Source organism: Panthera pardus, unplaced genomic scaffold (genome assembly GCF_024362965.1).
Source record: "Panthera pardus isolate Hobbes unplaced genomic scaffold, ASM2436296v1 HiC_scaffold_27, whole genome shotgun sequence".
NCBI lineage: Eukaryota > Metazoa > Chordata > Mammalia > Carnivora > Felidae > Panthera > Panthera pardus.
The window spans coordinates 3,883,015-3,910,114 of NW_026526843.1; the positions used below are offsets into that span (position 1 = coordinate 3,883,015).

General features: G+C 38.9%; 1 protein-coding gene across 1 annotated transcript; it reads left to right on the forward strand.

Moving 5' to 3' along the window:
- The first annotated feature begins 21,515 nt into the window (after positions 1-21,515).
- On the forward strand, positions 21,516-22,442 carry LOC109253712 (olfactory receptor 13H1). Its single transcript, XM_019426919.2, has one exon. It carries the CDS (start codon positions 21,516-21,518, stop codon positions 22,440-22,442), a length of 927 nt encoding a protein of 308 aa, XP_019282464.2.
- Positions 22,443-27,100: the final 4,658 nt, after the last annotated feature.

The following is a 27,100-nucleotide window of genomic DNA, read 5'->3' on the forward strand; positions in this document are numbered from 1 at the left end:
ATTGGTTTCCATACAACACCCAGTGCTCATCCCAAAAGGTGTCCTCCTCAATACCCATCACCCACCCTCCCCTCCCTCCCACCCCCCATCAACCCTCAGTTTGTTCTCAGTTTTTAAGAGTCTCTTATGCTTTGGCTCTCTCCCACTCTAACCTCTTTTTTTTTTTTTTTCCTTCCCCTCCTCCATGGGTTTCTGTTAAGTTTCTCAGGATCCACATAAGAGTGAAAACATATGGTATCTGTCTTTCTCTGTATGGCTTATTTCACTTAGCATCACACTCTCCAGTTCCATCCACGTTGCTACAAAGGGCCATATTTCGTTCTTTCTCATTGCCACGTAGTACTCCATTGTGTATATAAACCACAATTTCTTTATCCATTCATCAGTTGATGGACATTTAGGCTCTTTCCATAATTTGGCTATTGTTTAGAGTGCTACTATAAACATTGGGGTACAAGTGCCCCTATGCATCAGTACTCCTGTATCCCTTGGGTAAATTCCTAGCAGTGCTATTGCTGGGTCATAGGGTAGGTCTATTTTTAATTTTCTGAGAAACCTCCACACTGCTTTCCAGAGTGGCTGCACCAATTTGCATTCCCACCAACAGTGCAAGAGGGTTCCCGTTTCTCCACATCCTCTCCAGCATCTATAGTCTCCTGATTTGTAGAACAACCAGTTTAAAGCAAAGGCAAGATAACGTAACTTTCTGGTGAATGTCCCATTTTATATTTATCTCTATCTCTACCTGCATATATTTTTAAATGCCTTCCAATGATACATGGTTGTGCTATATAAGATAATTAAATGCTGTAAGACTGCTACTAAAAATAATGGTTTTGGACAAAGCCATTGTCACCGACAGTAATTAGCAGGGCCAATGTATATTGAAACCACTCTTAGTTTTCTGCAATAAAAGTAAACCACCTCTATGTACCTGGATAGTTATCCTTCTCTTTTAATGATAGGGTTCATGAATCCAAATTATCCAAAGTGGCATCCAGTTATGAAGACATAATTTTAAAAGAAAGGATGGCCAAAACACATGCCACCTAATTCTGTTCAAAACTGTCATATATCTGTCAAAAAAGTATTTTTTACTGACTTCTGACTTTCTTAATGGTACCACAGTAGAGGTTTATAGAAGAATCACTAGCCAGGTTTCTATATGGTATTCATATACTTGAAGTCATATACAATTTCTTCCTATGTAGTAAATGCCAAACAATGATCAATAAGAGATAGAAATGATCTTATACTTTTCTTAGTGGATAATCCCACAAGGTGATAAGGAATATAAAATTTGTCACCAATGTATAGCCATCCTGCATCCCTACTCACTCATCATATAAAACACTTGCCTGAGAATCCCAGATTTGAATTTTGTCAAGAAGACTGGCATACATTGTTGATGGATTGCTAATAAGGTCTATCATTTGGGGGTATAACGAAGCTTCCCTTCTAAAATAATAGTCTACATTCTGAGTCCAAAAAATGAGACTCTAGTGATACAATTATAAAAGTAAACAAATTGCAAGTATCTGAGACCATTACTCAGAGAAATACTTAAACAATTTGGAATTCAGAAACTTCATTATGTGCTTTATTTAATTGGAGCTATAAAATTATTTGCACATCATGATAAAGTATTATCGATAGAGTGTAAATTAAGATGATTAGAGAATCTAAAATCAAAGAAAAGTTTGTGGTCATAGACCAGAGTGAATTAAATGGGTTGTGTGGAGGCCCTGTCCCTATGTTTTGAACCAACAGAGCTAAAAGTATATGAGTAAATGATCAGCTGTAATTAATCATTCTTAAAGTGACAAGAACTTACAAAAGACCCTCCAGTGGCCGCCACACCTCCTGGCTTCTTCAACTAAGATAATAGAGCTCACTATGGGTGTGATCATGCCGTAATGATAGATTCTGAATATTCTTAAGTGAAAGTTCTCCATTAAAATGACTGACAGACACAAATCATAATGGAAGCTTTTGTGTTTTCTCTCAACTATGAAGACCAGGACTGGGATTGAGAAGCTGAGCTCAGATTAGAAGGTCACAAATGTGCAGGATAAAGCTAAAAGAAGGAGGGTATCACAGAAGATGCTGGTCACCATATTGGACCTATTTGAATAAGAGTCAAAATATGGCAATTGATGTTGGTATTGAAATAAATATTCTCTCCTTGTAACAAGCAGTCACCAGTGAGATTTTTTTTAAATTAGTTAATGTGAATACTGAGCAGAGAATGAGTTGCAAATGAAAGCCTAACAATGGTAATTCTTGGAGATCAAGAGCTAAAGTTCTGTAACAGAGACAATGAACAAACAGTTTTGACACATCAAAGCAATGAGGCAACCTTAAGCTGAAACAGAATGTCTACCGTCCTCCTTAGGAAAATCAGTGAGGCATAAAAGAATCTAGCAAAAACAGGTAGGCAAGAAATGAGTACATGTTAGTGTGGAGTTTAGGACTAATACTGATGAAAAAGACTAGGCTCAGAAAACGCATCTGGAAAGAGATAAACAGGAATTTCTACTGCTCAAATATGTCAGAAATTCCTGAAAGTATGAAATCACCAAATTTCTGTTACTTCCTTCTATCAGATTAGGATTCACTGCCAGATAAAAATAATCTGATTATTTTTCCTCATCAATACTAATGAAATTAGAATATAGGCACTTAAATTAGACAAGTGAAGATCTCATTCCTGGTTTCTTGACCTTCTAAATGTGTATGTGACTAATTTAAGTAATTTCTCTAAGCCATAGCTGTCTCATCTGCAGAATGAGGTAGACAGGTTATGATAAAAAGTTAAATGAAATAATATGAGTAACATCCTTTGAATATTGCTTGACACATAGTAGGTTCCCAATAAATGGTTGTTATGAAAAAGATTACATCACTACCATTTTATTAGCATAGTTTCCTTAATGTAAAAAAGCACAAAAGAACTCACTGAGCAAGGCTAAGCCGGGTGAAAAGGCTGCAAAACTGTCTTGCCTTCAAACGGATTCCAGCTTAAGACACTCTCACAATGTTGTGGAAGGTCACTGACAAGATGTGAGCACCAGCTGACCTGTGGGCTGGACTTGGACAGAGGCTCCTCACTCCATCCCCTGTCTATAGAATGTGGGTTCCACTCGCTTTTCCCACTCCCAGAGGCTGCTTCAAAGACATGGCCTTGAGATAGTGATATGGTATTGGGAATATCTTCACAGTACACCTCACTGAACCCAGTTAAGACCTCTCTATATATAAACTTTTAAGATTTGGCCGGCGGGTGCGGGGATCCATTCATCTTGCTGACACCCAAGAGAAGCCTCCTATGTAAGTTCCCTTTGCTTACTAAAACTGCCACACCAAGCTGGAGTAGCCTATCTCTTTCTTCAGTTCCTCCCCGCCCTCTGAGTACAGGGGTCAGTTTCAGATTACACCAGGAAAGCTCTCAAGAGGGTTACAAACCAATACACAATGATGCATGGAACCTAATACAGGACTGACACCAGAACTCATCATCAAGCATAATTTTCCCAAGGATCCCGATTACAACACAGTGACCCCTTTAAGGCCTTTATCTTGTACCACTGGTAGGGTTAACTACTTTTTTTTTTATTAGACTTTTAAGTCCTACTACAGCTATCTGAGTGAGAGGCCAAAGTGCACCTTTGGGTGTACTACATTCAGGTGCAAATGGAGGACCTACACAAATGAATTCAGAAACTAGGAGGCAATGAGGGAACACTTAATTGTAGGACGAATAAGAAACAGGACTAATCCTAGCAGTTAACTCCTCCTCTGTGTTTATCCCATGCTACTGGTTGTTAATATCACCAGCTGATTTAATAAATACTTTGATAAATGTCTGCTGATATCTGGGATGTCTCTTTGTGGGAGGGTACTATCCTATCTTCCCTGCTTCTACTCATTTGCATTCATAGTGCATTTGTTGAATATCTATTTCCATAAAGCACTTGGCTAGGCATTGTGGCAGGTTAGAGGAAGAACAAGACACTGTTCCTGCCTTCAAGGACCTGAGAATTAATCAGATGAGGTAAGGCATGAATGCAAAGCTCAGAAGGGGAGAGTAGAGGTGGGGGATGTTCTAATAATGCTAAGGAAGCACATGATGAGCAGTGAGGAAAGACAAAGAATGTGTTTAGAAGGCCTTGAAGGAAGTTAATATTTGCATGACATGACATGAACAAAAACACAGCAGCAGAAAATTAGGGGATATTGTTGGTGGGGGGAAGGAAATAATCAGATAAAGCTGAATCTCAGTGTCTGAATGACAATATGCCAGAGGTTGGATTTAGAAACACTGCAGAGCCTTAAATGTCATGTTAAAGGATTGAAACAGGTTTTTGTAGGTAACAAGTAGCCACTGAAGATTTCTGAGCATAAAATGATTGAGTCACAGGTATGCTTTAGGAAAGCTACTTGGCACCAACCAGTAGAATGGATTAGAAGCCAGTAAGTCTTTAGACAAAGAAAATACGCATGCACACATTACCTGGCTGCTTCAATAGCCGGTGAAAGCTTACTAGACTGTGAACAAGGAGATTAGAAGTGGGAAGAGACAGAAAATGGCAAAGTCAAGAGATGGTGAAAATGTGTAATTGCCAGGCTTTGGCAATGGATGGGATGTGAGGAACATGACAGATGGAGGTGATAAATAAGACTGACGCTTTCAGCCCAGCCAAATGAAAAGACTGCAGTGTCATTAATGGAGACAAGGAACACAAAAAGAAGAAAAAGTTTGGGAGGTGTTGATGATGTTTTTGATTTTGAACACGGCCCTGCAGAGGAGCACTTCTCAAACTTTAAAGTACTTGTGAATCACCCAAGGATTTTGCAAAAATGAAGATTGAGTCGTTAGGTGAGGAGTCAGGCCTGAGATTTTACATTTCTAACAGGCAAGTTAGGAAATGTCAAAGTTGCTGACCCACAGACCAGTTTAAAGTGACAGGGCTGCAGAGGATGACAAACCCGGAAATCAGGGGCAATCTGGGTAGAATAAGGCAGGCCTGCCTAGGGGCTGTGCCAAGAGATCCCTTTGTGGACAACTTTAATAAAAATCCATATAAACGGAAAAACAATATAATTAAGGACAAACATACGTTTGAAAAATGAAGCCCAATTGTTTTTTAAGTGCTCTCAATTTTTCTTGATACTCACCCAGAGTATCCCTATATACACATGCATACTCACTACTCACATTCACAAACACACACACACACACAGCTCCATGCAACTTGTTTACTCATTACATTTTTTTCCCCACATAAACCCTATGTATCCTGTATAGGCCAGTATCCATATTAACAGATTAAGGCGGAGAACAGAGAAACTAGCGTTCCCTCAAAAATAACGTATTCATACATAACTGACTCTAAGTTGCTCGTTCTCCTCCAACTCCCACCCTCAACTTCATGATAACCTTAATCATATAAACAAATCACTTTATGCTTGTTAATGCTCAGATAGACATCTGAGTCACCTCTACCTGGCACCTCTAGGTGTGTCAGTAAGTGAACACGTCTGCCAGGTATATGAGTATCATGATGTAACACAAATAAATCGTCTCACTAACTTTATATCTTCTCTAAAAAATTTGGTTCGCCTGATTTATATGAGGAGACACACATAAATCCTACTTAATGGACAGGAAAGGTACATTGACAGAACATGAACTCTCGGCTGTGTACAGCTGCTCAGAAAAGTCATAGATTTTCTTTTAACCAAGAAGCTGGCTTCTCTGCCATCCAAAAGAAAGGACACCAAAACAGCCAAAATACCCGCTGTGGAAATGTCCCCTTCGCCGGTGTCTGAAATCTCTATTCTATGCCGACTTTCATACAAAGTCTGAAACCTTCCAAACTCGGTCACCTGGGAAGCTGTGATGTTAACTGCCAAGGACCTGCGTGACACAAAAGCTGAAACCAAAGGGCAGGAAGAGGCTCCATGTGGATAAGCAAACAGGAGCAGTGTGAAGCCCATCCGGGCATGTGTGGTGAATTTGAGAGAGGAAATGCAGAGCCCCACAGGTGGCATTGTCCCTGGCCCTTAGTTTTCAGGATGCTCCCCTGCAAGTTCTCAGCAGAGGAAATGGCAGGACTGATGAGCCTATTTCCAAAGCCCTTTCTGACCGCCTTCAGATTCCACACCTTCAGACTACACTTACAAATACCAATCAAACCACCAGTCTTTTTAGGAGCCTTCTAAAGGAGCCACCTTTCAAAGAAATAATTGCAAGTGGGCTGAGAAAACAGCAGGCGCTTGATAGATGCTTCTATGAACGACTGAGTAAAATGAATGAGTGTGTGAGAGAGTGAATGAAAAACTCGCAAACTCCAGAGTCTAAATCTGTAAATGATCAGCAAAGTACATTTCCTGACGGAACTATTACATCTCAATTTGAAAAAGTAATTTGTGACCACATAGAGTCTATACAATTTATCATCAAATCTGGTCAACTCATGTTCATAAAAATAGCTTTTCCAACAAAACCATTATCAGAAAAAGTAAAAATTTATAACTTGTTCATGCCTTTTGCCTGAGCCCTTGAATCTGTTTGGTTCAAATGTGAAGCCAAAACCCGCTGGCTTTTACCCAATATTACAGCCATTGAAGAAAGTTATAGCTGCTTTAGAACTGACCTCTTCCCATCAAAGGTCATAAACCCCTTGAGGAGGACCCAAAATCAGAAGGAAAATTAGTCTTTTTACGTTTTCACCAAGATGCCTAGTGTAGGCCAAGGTCTACATCCTCAGACAGAAGGCAAACCTATGGTTTCCCTAAATGGCAGAGTTTGATTGTTTTTCTGAGAGTTAGTAAAAACTTTATATAGATATTAAAACAACAGTGACAAGTCTCTGGACATTAAGCATACTTATCATTCCTAAAATGCAGATAGAGATGAGTCAAGGAACTAGAAAATACTTAAGAGCTATTATAGAAATTTTAAAACGTTGTATGCAAACATCAAAATCTTTTATCTCAATCTGTAATATAGGAACTTCTATTATATCCTATAAGCCAAATCTGAAAATGCCCCTCCCAGTACATTGTAAAATGGATGTTTTACAGTTTTGAGATTGATGGCATTTTAGTAAATATAAAACTGCTCTGTACACTGCATGAGGTTATGCAAATATTAGTTGTTCTTTTGCTAGTATTCTTACCCTTAAATGTCAATAGTGGAATTGAAGTTCTCTAAAGGACAACTGGAGTCCGTTTTCCCCAATGCTTCTCACAAATTAATCATAACATAACATCTTTGAGGGCAATAATGTGTTAATTATGGATCTCTTTCTTTTCAGTTTGCTCATGTCCTCCCAAAAGTCACATGTTAAAGCTTTAATCCTTAATGTGATTGTATGTGGAGGCGGAGCCTTTCAGAGGTAATTATATCCTGAGGGTGGAGTCCTCATGATGGAATTAGTGCCCTTATAAGAGACCTGAGAGAAATAAACTGCCATGTGAAGATGCAGCCAGAAGGCGTCAGTATACAAGCCAGAAAGGGAAACCTCTCTAGGAACCAACCCAGCTGCCACCTTGCCCTTGTATTTCCCAGCATCCAGACAGAACCGTGAGAAATAAGTATCTGTTATTTAAACCACCCAGGCTGTGGTATTTGTTATACCCACCCAAACTGACTAAGACATGGCCTAAACAATTTTCTTGGAAGATTTAGCTTAAGTGCTTCCTTTCTTTGAAACTGGAGTGATGAGAAGTCTGTGACAAAATGATGGGCAGGGTGACTAAGTTCCTTGATCCATCTCTATCTACATTTTAGGAATGATAATATTGGCCCCTCACTTCTTTCCAGAAATTCTGTCAAGCAGGACAGTGTAAGAAAAGGCCTTCGAGCTTCCTGGAACAGAGAGATTAAATCAATTTAAGGCACTTGACTCCTAACCCAAGTTGTCCCTGCTCCCATTTCCCAGCAAGCATGGAGGATAAGGAACTGATGAGGACATTCACAGAAATGTTTAATCAAACTGGAGTAGGCTTTGCTGTGGTGTAGCATGGGCCAAAATCCACTGGAGAAAATACTGTAATGAAAAATTTTACACATCAAAATGTCTGTCAGCATCCAACTAGGGGCCAAATGATTTCAGTAGCATTTGACACAATATCCTTAACAGAACTAGAATTTGGCACTGCCCGTCAAAGTGCATTAATAAATTAAAGAACCATGTTATCTAATGTCCTAGACAAAGAAAAAAAAAGTTAAAACGTACTCATCTAGTCTATGTGTAAATGGAAACAATGATAGAAATATCATTAAAAGCCCATAATATTCCTTTATTGAAAGTTCAACATTCCATTCCATGATAAAAACACAACAAACTAGGAATGGAAGGAAACTTTCTCAGCCCGATAAGAGAATCTATGAAAAATCCACAGATCACATCATACTTAATGGGAAGAGAGTGAATGCTTTCCCTCTAAATCAGGAACAAGACAAGGTTGTCCGCTCTTGCTACTTCTATTTAACATCGTACTGGAGGTTCTACACAGGGCAATTAGGCAACTAAAAGAAACAAAAGGCATACAGGCTTGGAAAGAATAAGTAAAATCATCTTTATTCTTAGATGGCATGATCTTATGTAGAGGAAATCCTTTAAAAATTCACTGAAAAAAACGATTGGAACAAATCAATGAGTTCAGCAAGATGGCAGGATACAAGATCAATATACAAAAATCACTTGGAATGAACAATCTGAAAATGAAATTAAGAAAACAATATGCTTCCAAACGGGTGAAAATGAGTAGGATATACAAACCTCCAGTTATGGAATGAGTAAGTCACAGGAATAAACAGTACAGCATAAGGGAATATAGTGAATGGTACTGTAATAGCACTGTAAGGTGACAGATGGTGGCTATACTTGTGGTGAGCAAAGCATAATGTATAGAGTTGTTGAATCATTATGTTGTACTCCTGAAATTAATGTAACATTTTGGGCCAACTATACTGAAATTCTTAAAAATAAAAAATAAAACAATTCCATTGATACTAGCATCAAAAAGAATGAGATAATTAGGAATATGCAACAAAATATGTGCAAAACTTGTACTCTGAAAGCTACAAAATATTGGTAAACTAAATTAAAGAAGATTTAAATAAGTCTACAGATTCAATACAGTCCCTGTATTGAATACCACAATCAGAATCCCAGCTTACTTCTTTGTAGAAATTCACAAGCTGATCCTAAAACTCATGTAATTTCAAGGGACCTAGAATAGCCCAAACAATTCTAAAAAGAACAAAGTAGCAGGACTCATACTTCCTGATTCCAAGACTTACTACAAAGCAACGGTAATCAAGACAGTGTATTATTGACACAAGATAAACATTATATAGATAAATGGAATAGAAACACAAGTCCAAAAATAAACTCAAGCACCAATGGTCAACTAACTTTAAATAAGGGTGTCAAGACTACTAAATGGGTGAAAGAATAGTCTTTTCAACAAATGGTGCTAGAAAACTGGATATCCATGTGCAAAAGAATGTAGTTCAACCCTCACTTCATACTATACACGAAAAATAACTCAAAATGGATCAAAGGCCAAAATGTAAGAGCTTTCTATGGTCTGAATATGTTTCCTTAAAATTTACATGCTGAAATGCTAATCCCCAAAGATGATGATATTAGGAAGTGGGGACTTGGAAGGTGCTTAGGTCATGAGAGTGGAGCCCTCATGAATTGGATAAGTGCCTTATAAGAAAGGCACATAAAGACACAGCAAGAAGGTTCAGGCTATGAACCAGGAAGAGGGCTTTCCCGCAACCATGCTACACCTTGATCTTAGATTTTCCAGCCTCCAGAACTGTGAAAAATAAGTGTCTGTTATTTATAAGCTACTCACTCTGTTGTTCATAATACCACTCTGTGGTATTTTGTTATAGCAGCCCAAAAGAAGTAAGAGCTAAAAATATATGTACTTTTGGCAGAAAGTATACGGGGACATTTTCATGATTGGATTTGGAAAAGGTTTCTTTTATTTAATACCAAAAGCATGAACAACAAAAAATAAATTGGACTTTATCAAAATTAAAAACTTTCTTGCTTCAAAGCAAACACTATCGAGAAAGTGCAAGCTCAACCTACAGAATGGGAGAAAATATTTTCAAATCACATATCTGGTAAGGGACTTTTATCTAGAATATATAAAGAACTATTGCAACTCAATAATAAAAAGACAAACAGCTCAATTAAAAAATGGGCAAAGATTTGAATGACATTTCTCCAAGGAAGACATGCAAATGGCCGAAAAGCACATTAAAAGATGTTCTACATCATTAGTCATCAGGAAAATAATAACAAATTAGAGCAACAAAAAGATACCACTCACACTCACTAGGATGGCCAAAACCAAAATGTCAAATAATAACATGTGTTGTTAAAGATGTGGAGAAATCAGTACCCTCATACACTGCTGATGAAAACATAAAATTACAGTCACTTTGGAAAACAGTCTGGTAGTTTCTTAAATAATAATACATGGAGTTATACTAGATGACCTAGTAATTCTACTTCTAGTTATGTCCCCAAGAAAAATTAAAACATGTGTCACAAAAACTTGTAAACCATTGTTTATGGAAGCATTATTCATAATATCCTAGAAGTGGACACAACCCAAATGTCCATAAGTGAACAAATAGATAAACAAAATGTACTATATCCATTTATAATTTGACCATAGAAGAATGAAATGCGGATACATGCTGCAACTTGAATGAACCTCAAAACCATCGTGCTAAGTTAGAGAAGACAGTCACAGAAGTCAACATAGTATATAACTCCACTCATATGAAACGTCCAGAATGGGTAAATCTATGGAGACAAAAAGTAGATTAGTGGTTGCTTTAGGGCAGGGCTGGGAAGTGGATGAGGGGATAGGGAAAGGATCTGGGGTTTCTTTTTGAAGAGATACAAATGTTCTAAAATTAAATGTGGTGATGGTGGCACATATCTATGAATATACTAAAAAACATTGAATTATACATTCAATTGTACATTGAGTTATATCCCAATACACCTATTTAGAAAAAAAAAAAAAAGAAAGAAAACTCAGTCTTGGAACTCTGTTGAATTAAAGGATAAAATTCTACACAAACTCTCTAAGAATATCCCTTTCTTTGGAGTAAAAAAAAAAATTGAAGTTAGAGAGAAGCAGAAAGAACAAATTAACATCTACTCAATTATTTCACAAAAATATGTAGAAGGATGTGTACCAGGTAGAAAATTAGTAGATAAGGTAGTCAAAATGCTGCTTTCAAGAAACTTACATTCTTTTTGTTGTTGTTTAGCAGAAACATAATACTGCTTCCTAAGTACTAGGCACTGTTGTAAGAACGAATGTTAACCCCTTGAATCCTCACGAAACCCTATGAATTGTTATTATTCCATCTCACATATGAAGACACAACTGAAGCCTTAATTCAAGCGTCATCTGGACTATTTCAGCAACCTTCCAATGAATCTTGCTGTCTCCAGACTTGACCCCATTCCATCTTCCACAATGCTGGGAAGGATTATCTTTCTTTTAATTTTAAATATTTGTTTGTTTAGAGAGAGAGAGAGCATGAGCACTCACATGAATGTGGAAGAGGCAGAGAAAGACGTAGAGAGAAAGAATCCCAAGCAGGCTCCTTACTGTCAGTGAAGAGCCTGATACAGGGCTCAATCCCATGAGCTTCAAGATCATGGCCTGAGCCGAATACAAAAGTCTGACACTTAAGCAACTGAGCTACCCAGGAACCCCAGGGTGATCTTTCTGAAACCAAAACCAACTATACACTCTTTAAACTCTTCAGTGGCTTTCCATTACCTTCAGAACAAAGTCCAAGTCCTTAGTGTGGTGAACAGAAACCCTTCATTATCTAACTCTGCAATCTAATCACTTGCCCTGTTTTCTCTTTCATGGTCTGCTCCAGCAATGCTGAGCTGCTTTTGGTTTCCCAAACTCAGACGTAAGTTTCACATCTCTGGGCCTTGGTACATGCTTCTTTTCCTCTCTGATTTTCCTTTCTACATTCCAACATGCTTCCTGACAAACTCCTACTTATCTTAAAGACTCAGCCGAAGCTTTGCCGTCTCAATTAACCTTTCCTGACATCCTGTCATCCCCAGTAGAATTAACCAGCCCCTCTTCTCTTTTCCATTATAGTCAGTGTTCCTTTCAGAGCCCCTGTAATAGTTTTTTTGCATGAATTACTATAGATATCTGTATCTCCTTACTAAATGATGACCTAGACTGATTTATTTCTGTACATTGAGCTTCTGACATATTGTCTGAAACCATAGTATGTAATCCATATATGTTTATTTAATAAGTGAATACACGAATCAATCAATCAATAGGTCAAGTAATGTAATTTTCATGAAAAAAATCAATGAATCAATAGATCAAGTAATCTGAATTTTCTAGAAACTTGACTTCTGCATAGACTGTACTGCCCTATCCTCTACCAGCTATGCTAAGCCAATACTTTCATCATCATGCTCCTGCTGAGGAGCCTATAGTGTTTCTGACCGTAATACATCAAATTACTATATGATAAAAAATGTTCATAATACTAATCACCACTTATTGATTGTTTATTATGTTCTGGGCACAATGCTTATCACTTTTCATGAAAGTTATTTCATCTCCTGAAACCTGTTTCTTAATCTATTAAATTAAGGTGTTGTATAGTTCATAAGCCTATTGTGAAATTAAATGAGCTAATCTGTATGTCTACAGATACGTATTTTTCCTCTCATGAAATCAAATGAAGCCAGCGTATCCTACCAGAAATTTAGATATAATCCTGAGATTGATAGGCCTGTTCTAGTTCCATTCAGAGTTTAGGTTTATTCTTTCCTTTTCTTTTTTTTCATGAGAAAGGGAGAGAGAGAGAGAGAGAGAGAGAGAGAGAGAGAGAGAGAGAGAGAGAACAGGTGGGGAAGCGGCGCAGAGGGAGGGAGAGAGAAAATCTTAAGCAGGCTCCATGTTCAGTGCGGAGCCCAATGTAGGGCTCGATCCCACGACCCTGGGATCATGACCTGAGCCAAAATCAAGAGTTGGACGCTCAACTGACTGAGCCACCCAGGTGCCCCCAGACCCTAGGTTTAAAATAATTCTATAAACTTGTATATTTCCTTATCTTCAAGTGTCCTTTGCACTCACTATGTAATTTGGTTCTCAGAACACCCATATGCAGAACCTAAGGCATGGATTATTCACCATTTCACAAATAGGAAGGGGTTATTAGACTTACTATAATAATAAGGCAAGTTTGTGACAGAGCCAAGACAAGAACCCAGGTCTCCCCACAGATCATTTGTATTTTTATGCTAGGGTCATTTATGATTAAGTCTCATATTCTAAAATGGGTATCATTTAGATGAACACAGTTGGTACAACTCTCTTGTGTCAAAGTCATAAAAAGTTTTTGAAATTAAATCCCACTGCTTGGCTTCTATTTGTACAGAAGATTTTTTCATTGTTTTAAAGCCTTCAAAGTTTCTCCGCCCTCATCTTGAGAAAGCATTCTATATTTTCCCCATTGTTTACAATTAGTATGTCATTATGGAGTTGGAAGTTTTAGGTAAAGTTAACTGCCAAGTCTACCAACTTCTTAACAATGCCCAAGGTGGCATCTTTGGGTGTTTGTAAGAAGTAGTTTTTAATTGCTCAACTTTGAGCAGTACACTGAGGCTAATCATGCCCCAAGGGAGGAATCTCTAAGATACAAAGCTACTAGAAATGTTCTGTTTGTCTTGGACCAACTCAAAGCATGACAGGTGGGAAGAACACTTTTCCAATTTAAGATGGCCTCATCATTTCTCAATGTTGAGATAAATTTCCTTAGAAATCTGCTTAAGGACTATTATGAGATGTTTGGCTAGTCAGTCCTCTCCAGAATCTCATTTCCCCTTTTTCCTGGTAATTCATGGCTCCTAATGCATGGCTCAGGCCTACCTTGTAACATAAGGAAAAGGGAGCAGAGTTGTCACTTGCTAAATTATAATTATAGATTTGTGCATAACTCCAGACAGGCACCCAAGGACTGTGGTGAGGCATTGCATATATTACGGTTAGCCTTTGTAATCCACAACACACTCTGTTTTCCTCATTCTCTGATTAAGGATTTTTCGAGAGTACACCAGAAGCAGTCACTAAAGAGGTCTTATACCAGTCACAATCTTTCCAAAGCAGAGAAATGTATTTCCACCAGCTCAGTCCCCAACCCCTGTCTCTTTCCCTTTCCCCACAGCAACTCCTGCTATTCAGTGTTCTAAAGCCTTCATTTGACTGTCAGGATACATCCCTACACTAAGCAACGGAATCCACAAAGCCTTCCTTTTCGCCTTAGCCCAGATCTTTCCTGCAACCATTTACCAGGCCTTAAAATAACTTCCTTAGTTGTCATACATATACAAGAAAGATATTTATGATCTACTATTGAAAAATGTTTTGAACAGGAACAGTTTCTTTAGAGTTAAGGGTGTCACAACTGGAACGGACCCCAGAAATGGTCTCATAAGCAAAAGAAATTGAGACCCAGACAGTTAAAATAAGTTGTCCAATGTCAGACAGCTTGTGAGGTGTCCACACTCTCCTTAGGTCCTCTCACCTGACCAATTTAAGAAATGCCACCTTAGGGATGTATTCAGCGGTCATGAGGCTGACAGAACTTAAGTACTGTCAGAGAAGCTGATTCCATATCCCAGCCATTACTGTTTTCTAATTGGCAGTGAAACAAGCCTCAGCTAACGACAGGTGTCTTAATGTGGTACCGATATCATGTCACACTGAGTTACCCAAGGACCTGGACGAAATGTTTCCGAATACCAGATCTGAGATCTTTACCCTCAAAGCAAGCATCAAGCAAAATATCATATGGATAATTTCTCAAAGGTCAGTGATCTGGAAGTAACTCTGAGTTTTCTGTCCATCTCTGCCTCTAATTAATTATGTGACATTTTCCCATCTATAAAGTATAGGTACCAATTTATGTGAATGCATTTGGAAAAGTAAAAATAGCTAACATGCTAGCATTTATTGAGACTTATCACGTGCTGGACAATTCTAAGCATTTTACATGTATTTACTCATTTCCTAAATATGGGAAAGTAGGCTCAGATTATTTGGATTACTTGAACAAGCTCACAGAACTAGGAAGCCCCTGAGTACACAGCCTAAACCCCTACTTCGGACTGCTTCCCACTACCCTAAATAGTACCTATTGCCATACAAAGTGTCACAGGGATAGAAAACCAATGATCTGTCTCCCGGTTACCTATAATACACTTGAAGAGTCAGATAACAGAGAGAACCAGATAACGGGATAGATAACAGAAGAACTAAGCTGAGTGTTGAAAGATGGATTGGGCAGGATCTTGCTTTCCAAACTGGCAGAACATCAGAACCATTGGTGCAGAAGGAGTGAGTGCGAGCATTAGGGTATTCACAGAGCAGCGAAGGAACTAACTTGATTCAAGTGGAGAGAACTTGGTGAAGACTCATGGGAGACAGAAGTAGATGTGGGAATCAATAACGTGGGTTAATGAGTAGTTTGTGTAGCACTTACCACAGATGCATATACACATTATTGTTTGTTTGGGTCATGTCAGTTTCCCCTGACCAGACTATAAGTTCCATGAAAGTGGGAACCATATCTGGAGATTTTTTGTGCCATGTCTCCTCAATGCCAAGTGCATTGTCTGACACGTGGTGGGTGCTCATTAAATATCTGTTGAATACACGTATCAATGGGTAAATAAATAAATAAATAAACGTTAGATGGTAGATAAGGAACTGCCATAGCTGACCTTGCATGTCCCGTGAAGGAATACAGGCTTGATACAGCTGCAAAAAAAAAAAAAAAAAAAAAAAGAAAGAAAGAAAAGAAAAAAAAGAAAAGAAAGAGACCAGAGCCCATGGAGGGTGTTTGAGCAGGCCGAGGTGGCACAAGTGGGAATGAAAAGACAAACATAAGGGCTATTTCAACGTGGGAATCAATAACACATGTACTCTCTGCTGTGCACTCGCCATCCCAGCCGTCCCCTGGTAGACGTTTCTCCACCAGCTGCAGGCTCTGTCACGACACCAATTTAATACAGAAAGAATGCAAAGAGACTATGGGCCAAAATAAAAAAGAATTATTTCTTAGTTCTGTGGAAAACCCAGCAGTGGTATACAAAAGTCCCATGGTCTCAAAAGTCTCCTTTCTCTTTTCTTTATTTGTTTTCCCTACACAAAATGCCACATTTTTTTCAAACAGCTCTGGTTTGGCAAAATTTAATTGCCTGTTTGGGATGAGGTCCCTGAAGCTCTCAGAAGTTAATTATTTCTTTCTGGTGAAGATCAGAAACTTTGAACTCTGAGCGTGAGATAAATGATCTGGTAGCACTTTGGAACCTCAACTTATTTAAGTTACTGAGCAGCTCATCAACTTGCTCCCTGCACTTGGAATTGAATCTGAAAGAGAATTGGACCCCAGACATCATGAGTAGGCTGAGGATGTAGGATTTATAGATTTAGTTCAGATCAAAGTATGCTCCCAGAGATAGAGCTCTGATGACAGCTTCCAGATAAACATATACATCGGTGGATTTTGAACCTAGATGAAGAGGAGTAATGGCACAATTTCTATAAACCAAACTGCTCAATGAAAGGCAGGTTCTATTAGTTACATTTTCTGGATAAGTAAGGGGTAACAAAAAGGCTTTTGGGCTTCAACTCCAGTAGGATGCTTTGGAAACAGGCTGAGTCTGTTTTCCAGCTTTAGTGGGTAAAGTGATTGTCATTAGGTCTTTTGCTGACAGAGGGATGCACAGTTTCTTGGAGTCTTCAAGTTGCATACTTTCACTCTCCAGCACCGAAAATAGGTGGTGGGGAAAGAGTAGGAAACTGGGTAGGGTCTGTACAGAGCCCCGGCCATCTCCTGGAAGTCATCCAGTTTAGTTTAAAGCCCTGGGTGCAGCATGGTTTATTATTTCCCTCTTTTTTTAAGTAAGTGGCAATTTGGTTTAATTGTGTTCCAGTTCATCAAGATAAAATAGTAGTAGATAGATAAGCATTTCAGAGAGGCAAAAGGTGTCTAATCCAGCAGATTGAAAATTGAAACAACCTAAGGGTCTTGATGCTTAACATTCAAATGAGCTCAATCCTCCTTATGCTACAACTTTTCTGAGGCAGACTGAACAAGGATGTATGTGGGTCAGACATCAGTGAAATAAATGTTTGCCTAAGAAATTAAATTATTAGATACCATCACCAAGGGCTGCATACCAAAGTGTTTGGCAATTGCGATTTGACTTAATCCAAAAGAATCTTCGTCAGAGGTCTCCAGGCATTTGGGAGTTTGAGAAGCTGGAAACGCTTTGGAATCTCACCATGGAAGTTTGCATAAAGAACTTCACTGTTCCAAACCTGACAATTTGGAAAACTTTCTTTGGGGCATTCTCATTCTACTCCATCTACTGGTACTTGAGAAGGGCCTTCAATGGTGAGTCATTAAGAAGAAAAGACTCCAATTTCTTCCCTCCCTCTTCCAACTTATTTTTTCCCTCTAACCATTTATTAGATGTGGGCAAACTCCAGGAAGTCAAAGGGCAGCCATTAGTTGAAAGGAAAGTTAGGCTGTATAAATAATTACAGGTGACAAGACTAAAATGGGAAATATGCTGGGTCCAGTTTGCCAGGAATGTTTTAATGATAATTCTAGGATGAGACGATCAACATTGTCTTTGGAGGGCAAGGCCCAGACTAGTGAAAAATAGCCCCTTCAATTAAGAGGCTGAATAGCCTTTAAGTGTGAGAGGGAAACTGACATCAATTTTAAGTTCTATGGGTCCAAACACAGTACTAATGGAGGCAAGGTCATGGGTTCGATCCCAAGAGCTATCAGTTAGCTTAACACCATATAAGAACAAGTCTTCCCAAGGCCATAGACTGATTACCAATTTTTAGTCAAACAGCTCATCAATTTATTCTACTGGGCTCATAGAAGACTGAGGGATAAATTCTTAATAAACCTCCCCTCCATATCAGAGAAACAGAATACACCGTTCAGCTCATTAGGAATCATTGAGTCTTATAAAAGAGAATAAAGATTTATTTATCAATATTTAATATTTAACAGCAAAAGCAGTGTGTTTTAAACAGTTCTAGGAGCAACAGAGACCTGTAAAGGGCATATGAATCAGCTGTCTACTTCTATGCAAAACCAGCCTGCCCATCATATTTCTAGATATTCTACTGTGGATAGAATTATCTATCTACATGTGGATTATCTACATGTATAGATAATTAGGAGTTAGATATAGACCATTCAAAGACAGTTAGGGCATGAGTATACTAACTTAAAGTATAAAAGTCTTCAGGGAATTGTCTCATATAGCCATGTGACTCTCATCTTTCTTCATTTTCCCACTATGGAGATGATTATCTTGATTTTCACTTGCAAGGGTAAAGGCAATCCAAGGGAAAACCTCTTTCTCAGGGTCCCGTGATACATGAAGACAGAACTAGCATTAGGTCTCTCAAGCTCTGCGGACACTCCTGTGAAGGCAACTCATCATCCTCCCCATCCCTTGCATGTGTTTGCCACTTCCTAACTGGCATACACTTTTCACTCATGGATTTGCCATTCCTATGTACTTCACCTGCCTGAGAGGCTGAACAAGGTAGAGAATGAGACACAGGGATAAGTTCTTAGAGGCCGGCACAGGGAAGTGGGGGAGTTATGGAGTCTTGTTTGCTAAAGACTTTTAAGGACAGGGGAGTCTCCCATTTTAGATGGTTAGAGAAATTCCATCCCTTATCAAACTCCTCCTCCAGTCCACATGCCTCTCCAACAATGGAGAAAAATCTAGCAGGTTCCTCTTGTTGTGGGGAGTGTTAAGGTTTGTTTTGTTCTGTCTTCATTTTAGCTGAGGGAAATGAGAGAACCTTAGCATGTTAGAACTAGACGGGCTCTTACAGATCACTTAGTTTAACTGGATTGCAAATGAAAATTTAGGCCAGTGAGGGGAAGAAACTTATCCAGACATATAGCCAGTGAGTAGCAGAAACTTCAAGGAAGGGATTAGAAAGAGAAGGGCGAGTTACTCTCATGAAGAAGCACATATACATTCAGGAGCTCTTGGCATATAAACCTCAATGTCAAGGGAAGAAGCAGATGGAGAAAGAGAGGTTGTCTTGTAATATGGAACAAAGAGCTCCATTCACACACTCATTCATCAAATCATTCTTGACTACCTTCTATGGACCAGGCACTATTCTAAGTTTGGGACATACAGCAGTAAGCCAAATGGGCAAAGTCCCTGACTTTGTTGAGCTTGAGTGTACATTCTAATTAAAAGAGACAATCAATAAACATAATTAATAGACAAAATATACCACGTGCTGGAAATTATGATTCTAAGGAGAAAAAAAAAGGTAGGAAAGAAGGGTATAAAGTTCCAGGAGGTAGAAATGAACTTTTAGACAGAGTGGTCAATAAAGGACTCACTAAAAAGACGCCCTGTGAATAAAGACCTGAGAGAAGTAAGATGGTAAGCCATGCAAGGATCTGGGTTTCATAAATATGGAGCAACACGATGGAAGAGAGCAAAGGCTCTGAGAAAGGGATAAAGAGATGCACTGGGAGTATTTATGGAACAATGAGGAGGCCAGTGTGACTAGAGCAACGAGAGTGGGGAAAAGAGCAATAGGAGCTGGGGTCAGAGAGGTAATTGGGAGGCAAACCCTGTAGGGGCTGACAGGTCATAACAAGGAGATTGGTGTTCAATTAGGTTAAGATGGGAAGTTGCGGAAATTTTTTAATGGAAAAGTGACCTGACCTGACTTACGATTTAACTGAATCACTTGAACTGAATGGGGGCAAGGCCAGACACAGGGAAACCAATAAGGAAGTTACTGACAAAATTCAGGTGGTAATGGCGATGGTTTGGAATAAAGGATGGCACTCCAGGCAGCAAGAGAAGGTAGAATCTGGATAATATTTGTGACTGCCTATGACTGTAAATATATATTTATTCACTCAATATCTATCAGGTCCTTATGATGCCCCAGGTACCATACGAGGTACACCAGTAGACAAAGCAGACAAGGTCCCTGTCCTCAGTAAATTTATAGCTGAGTGGGAGACAAATAATAAACAAATAATAAAACTATTAATATAATTTCAGGTATTGGAATGTACGACAAGAAAAACATAAACTGAGGGGAAAAAGAGTGGTAGGGTGGAAAGTGAAATCCTTTTCAGATAGGCTGGTCATTCTAAGCCCTCTCCTTACCACCCACACTTTTTTTTTTCAAGTTAATTTTATTTACTCTGATTTTTTTAAAATTTTTTAAAGATTTATTTATTTTTGAGAGAGAGAGAGAGACAGAGACAGAGCATGAGCAGGGGAGGGGCAGACAGAAAGGGAGACACAGAATCTGAAGCAGGCTCCAGGCTCCAAGCTGTCAGCACAGAGTCCGATGAGGGGATCCAACCCACGAATCACAAGATCATGACCTGAGCTGAAGCCGGATGCTTAACAGATGGAGCCACCCAGGTGACCCTATTTTATTTACTTTGAGAAAGAGAGAGAGAGAGAAAGAGAGAGAGAACCAGAGAAAGGGAGAGAGAGAATCCCAATCAGGCTCCATGCTGTCAGCACGGAGCTTGATATGGGGCTTGAACCCACGAATCTTGAGATCATGACCAGAGCCAAAACCAAGAATCTGACACTCAACCAACTGAGCTACCCAGGCGCCCCTCCGCCCATTCTTTTAGAAACATCATGTTCGATTTTCATGCTCCTAACTGGTGCTCAGCAACAACAGCACAAAAAACACAGGAGAAGCTGGAAAACTCCAGCCAGGAATAGTAGCAAGTTTTCACAGACCTCAAAGATCCCGTGAAATACTCCATTTACATAATATCAATTCAGATCAAAGAAGTATTTTTCAGCAGTTTATATCAAGCACTGTGGTAGACACTGGCACAATGGGAAAATGGAGGCATGAACAATTTAGGAGTGACCAACAGACACAAGAACAAGCAACATTTTAGCTAAGACTCAGAAGGTACCCTCTTTGTGGAGATTAGTAACATAAACTGACTGAAGTTCAGTTTGGGAAAATGGTGAACAAGTAAGAGAAGCAGGAAGACGGCCTCCCTTTCCCTTTCCTCTCTTACTTGAAAAAAAAAAAAAAAAAAAAGCCCAAGAAGGTATCTGGTGGAAGAGGGATGGAGAACTGTTCATATAACTATTTTCAAAAGGATGGGGAATTTGCTGTTTTCCAAGGGAAGGAGGAAATTTCTAGCTTTGCCTCTGTTCTCATTATAGATATCCCGTTTGTATTCCTTACCTTTTGAAAAGGACAGAAAATGATCCTTTTCACTTTAATTACTTCCGCTTTTCTCACACCATCCCTCCATCTTTATTCTCATTCTTTTAGGTGAAATTAAGCAACTGCATTGGCACTCATCCACTGAATGGCCAACAGGAAGAATGGCCACGGATAATGCTACAGCGGTTTTTGAGTTTCTTCTTATTGGAATCTCTAACTATCCTGAGTGGAAAGTCACATTTTTCACATTGGTGCTGATAACATACTTCAGCACATTGTTTGGGAATGGACTTATCATCTTTCTTATCTACATTGACCCCCACCTGCACACTCCAATGTACTTCTTCCTTACTAATCTGTCTTTCTTAGACCTTTGCTATGGAACCAATTCCATGCCCCAGGCCTTGGTGCATTGTTTCTCTACCCATCCCTACCTCTCTTACCGACGATGTTTGACCCAAATGAGTGTCTCCTTGGTCTTGGCCACAGCAGAGTGCCTCCTATTGGCTGTCATGGCCTATGATCGTATGATTGCCATCAGCAATCCCCTGCGCTATTCCATGATCATGAATGGCCCAGTGTGTGTCTGGCTGGTGGCTACCTCATGGGGGGCATCACTTGTGCTCACTGCTATGCTCATCATATCCCTGCCACTTCACTTCTGTGGAGCTAATGTCATCAACCATTTTGTCTGTGAGATTCTTTCCCTCCTTGAGCTGGCCTGTTCTGATACCAGCCTCAATGAGCTTATGATCCTCACCACAGGTATCTTCACCCTGCTCCTACCCTTTGGATTTGTTCTTCTCTCCTATATCCGAATTGCCACTACTGTCCTAAGGATTCGCTCAGTCCGGGGTAGGCTCAAGGCCTTTTCCACCTGTGGTTCTCATTTGACTGTGGTGATAATCTTCTATGGGGCAGCCATCTCCATGTATATGAAACCTCAGTCCAAGTCATCCCCTGACCAGAACAAGTTTATTTCAGTGCTTTATGGGGCTCTGACACCCATGCTGAACCCCCTAATATATAGCTTGAGGAACAAGGATGTTAAAGGGGCAATGAGGAAAATTATGGCAAAAAGGACATGAGCCTTCTTTGTTCCTAAACTTCTGAAATAAGTTTACATCCTCACTGATGGTGAAAATTGTTTAAAGGGTCTGACTTTCCCCTAGGTAGAGTCGGTGGTTATCACTTGAGAAGCTTCAGGACGTCCTCCCGCCCCAAAACATTATCCCTACCAAGACTTGAATTTTCATTAGAGGCATTATTTTTACTCTTTCTTTACATATAACATGTTAGTGGTCACCAGTTAGGTCACTTAATGTTAGGTAAATCAGCTTATCAGAATCATTTCCTCACTAACAGCAGAGACATAAGTTGCAAGAGAATCTCCTATGACTGTTAGCAGGAAGCAAGACATAACTGAAGTTGGAAAACAGGACAAAGAACAGTGTCACAAAAGACCAGAAGACAAATGTCAGAAACTTTACAACTTGACTGAGGGTAAGCCCTGTTGTGCAAGCACAATTTTCTTGCTCTGCTTAACCTCAGAATCATGAGAGAATTGTATCATAGCCATTTCCTACATTTGTGTGGAGTGGTTTTTCTCTTTTCTTGTTCTTTTTCACACTTCTTTCAAATCTATTATTTTATTTTCTATTCCTAATATAATTCTATGAAATTGTTAAGAAAGAATCCATAATTCCCCTCTGTTAATGAGGAGAAAACAGAGGCCCAGAGGAGGAGTTGAGACTTGTATAAAGTCATACACAATTGGTAGTGGAATCAAAATTAGAATTTAGATCCCATATATACCACCTCTGAACTTTGTCAATATTGTCTAGAAAACTATTTGGAATTCTAGAATTACAAATGCAACTAACATTTATTGAGCTCTTACTATTTACCAGACACTGAGCTAAGCTCTCTACATCCATTGTCACATAGAATTCTCACAACAATTCATTGAAGTAATGCTATTATCCATCCATATTAGAGATGAGGACACCGAGACTTTTAGAGGCTAAGTGATTTGCCCATGGTGACAGAGCCAGCAAAAAGCAGTGCCAATATTTAAATCTAGGTATGGTTAATTTCAGATCCTATTCACTGTAGAGGACCTTAGAGATTATATAGTGAAGTGATTTTAATCAGCTTTATGGTGGCATCATTTGTGTGCAATAAACTTTACCCAATTACAGTATGTAATTTTATGAATTTTGACAGATGCCCACTGAATCAGCACACAATTCCATTGCTTCCAAAAGTTTCCTTGTGCCTTTTTGTAGACTACCCTACCCTCTGCCCCAAGCCCTGACAACCCCTGATCTGATTTATTTAACTATATGGTAGTTTTGATTTTCCAGAATTGACAATAACTGGAATCATATGTGTATGTACTTTTTTGTGTATGGCTTTTCTTACTGCGCATGCTTTTGAGATTAAGCCACATTGTTTCTTATATCATCAGCTCATTCTTTTTTATTGCTGAATAATATTTCATTGCACACACTTGGCACATTAAAAAAAAATCCATTCCTTGTTGATGGATGTAATGCGGTAGCTTTTAAACTTTAGATCTCGTACTCCTATGCATTCAGTTGTATGCCTGGAACCCATCAATGGAGGTGAAGCTTTCTGTGAACAATTTCATTTGAAAATGGAATTCTAAAAATAAAAGAAAAAGTTTCAGCAAATAACGATCTACTACTGATCTGTCAGTTTTAGATGAGTTCAGAGGCTCAGCGAACAGTATGTAAATTTCCCAGGATCATGAAACTTGCTGGAAGCAGATTTAGGCCTAAGACCCAGATACCCTGTTTACTGGTCTCACTCTACTTTGGGCTGGGAGTTGATGTGACACTGGAAGGTGCTGCTAAGAGAGTACCAGACATACACAGGACCTGTGTCACACATGTACTCACTTAAATGCAGAGGAAAACAGACTGAATAAACAATTTATCAACATAGACTAACTTTCAAATAAATGCTACATTTATTCAAATTCCATCCATTGTATATTTTTAAATGTGTATGGTATTCTTAGCCACTGAAACCATGTTTTAATATCAAGAACAAAATAATTAGGGGGCACTTGGGTAGCTCAGTCAGTTAAGCATCCAACTCTTGATTTCAGCTCAGGTCATGATCTTACAGTTCATGAGATCGAGCCCCGTGTAGGGCTCTCCACTGACAGTGCAGAGCCTGCTTGGGATTCTCTCTCTTCCCCACTCTCTGCCCCTCACACCTCTCAAAAATAAATAAACTTTTAAAAATATATATTTAGGAAGAAAACAAGTGATCCCAATCTTTGTTCATTCAACAAATATTAACTTTCTACTTTCAACCAGACACTGTACTAGGTGCTAGGGCACATTTCATACTTTATGCAAAATGTATCTTACTATTAAAGTAAACATTTCAAATTAACATTGTGAAATAGTTAAATTGGTGGAATCAATAAGATTTTTGGAGAAACAAAGTAAAGCACTCAGGGAGAGAGAAATTCAGAAACTAGGAGGCATGTTAAGAGTACTGATTTTATGCATAAAGAAACAAAAAGCAGAGTCATATTTATAAATATAGAGAACAACAAATAAATAAGTAAAGCAAAGTGATGGTTTCCAGAGGAAAGGGAGAGGATGGGCAAAATGCATGAAGGAGAGTAGGAGATACACACTTCCAGTTATGGAATGAATAAGTCACAGGAATGAAAGGCACGGCATAGGGAATATAGTCAATGATACAATAGTGACACATGGTGATGGATGGTGGCTACACTTTGAGTACAGTTGACACACAGTGTTACATTAATTTCAAGCGTACAACATAGGAAGTATTCAACATCCCTACACGTTAAGCTATGTTCACAAGTGTAGCCACCATCCATCACCACGTGTCATGGATGGAACTGGAGGGTATTATGCTAAGTGAAATTAGTCAGTCAGAGAAAGACAAAAATCATATGACTTCACTCATATGAGGACTTGAAGAGACAAAACAGATGAACATAAGGGAAGGGAAACAAAAATAATATAAAAACAGGGAGGGGGACAAAACAGAAGAGGCTCATAAATATAGAGAACAAACTGAGGGTTACAGGAGGGGTTGTGGGAGGGGGATGGGCTAAATGGGTAAGGGGAACTAAGGAGTCTACTCCTGAAATCATTGCTTCACTATATGCTAACTAATTTGGATGTAAATTTTTAAAAATTTTTTTTAAAAAATTAAATAAATAAATAAACAAATAGTAAAAAATAAAAAGGACACTTTCCCACCAGAAAAAAGTACTAATTTTAATGACTCCGGCTTATGGGGGAGAAATACTCCACTCTCTATCACAGGTAAGTTTATAGCTTAAAATGAGAAGCATATTTTCACTAATGGTTCCCCTACCACAAAATGGTAGCTCTGTCACTAGGTGCTTGGTCTCTTTATTGATTTGCTGGTAGGGCACAGCCTACAGATGGACATAGCGGAATCTGGAGACAGGGGCTGTGGAATTGATTCTGCTACTAACTAGCTGTGTGACCTTAGTTATATCACTCTCTGGCCCTCAAATTTGCTAATTTATAATAGGAAGGTTGTGTTTTGTTACCCAAAGACCTTTCTAGTTCTAACATTCTGCATCTAGGTGTTATTTTATATAGATTTTCTTTCTTGTCTTAAAAAAATGGAATCATATTATCAATTTACTTTGCAACTTGCTTTTTCCACTTGGCAATATATCATGGACATTCCTCCAGATCAATATATATAGATCTATCTGCCTGACTTTAAATGTTAGCTTTGACTGAAAAAGTAGGCACACATAGCAGCTAGTTCACATAACTACGGCCCTTCCAGCACTAACATTCTGTTTCTAGGCATCTAAACCCCAAAGGCCATCCAATTCAACATTGATATTAATTCATTTTAAACACAAAATGAACTCTATGAGGATGTTATGAAATGAAATCAATTCTGGATTGTTAAAAACTCCTAAGGTTGAATCTCGCTTCTTCACTTGATCAATCATAGGCACTGCGAAAAACATTCCACTGTGCACCCCACATCTCAGGCAGCTGGGTAGTAAAGCTTACCTTGGTTTCGGCCTGGAAATAAAGATTGGTTTGAAACCAAGGTAGTTCTGCCAGAAATTGAGGAGAAAGTTTACACGCTGAAAAAATGGGCTCCAAATAACATTTTTCCAATGGGGATTGAAGAAAAAGATACCATGTCCCATTCATAGGATTTGGGATTTCAGTTGAGGAAAGGCAACAGAATAGAACTACTTAGAGCACAGGCCCTGGAGCCAAACTTGTTGGATTCAAATCTACATTCTGCCACTTCTTCATTCAAATCACTTTCCGTGCTTCAATCCCTTTATCTAAGTGGGCTAATAGTAGGACCTGCCTGTAGTGTTCCGTATTTGTTCATGTAGGCAGAAACCACTCCAGTTATTTCAGACAGGGAGGGATTTAATAAAGAGAATTAGAGACCTACAAAGCCTTTGGAAGGGCTGTGAGAAGGGACATTGTTAAAGGAGCATTGCCAACAACTTCAGACAGTTGTAAAAGTCTTGGGAAGTTTTAGTAGCAATGAGGAAACTGCTACAAATGACACCAAAGCAGATGTGGCACAGAAGAATGCTCAGGAGCCACCTAAATCTTTGTTTGGCAAAGTCTACACACCTAAATGCAATGTCAGGAGGACCAACGGTGGTGTCTTAGGCTTGTCAAGATCCTGTGAGTAGTACCTTTTGTGG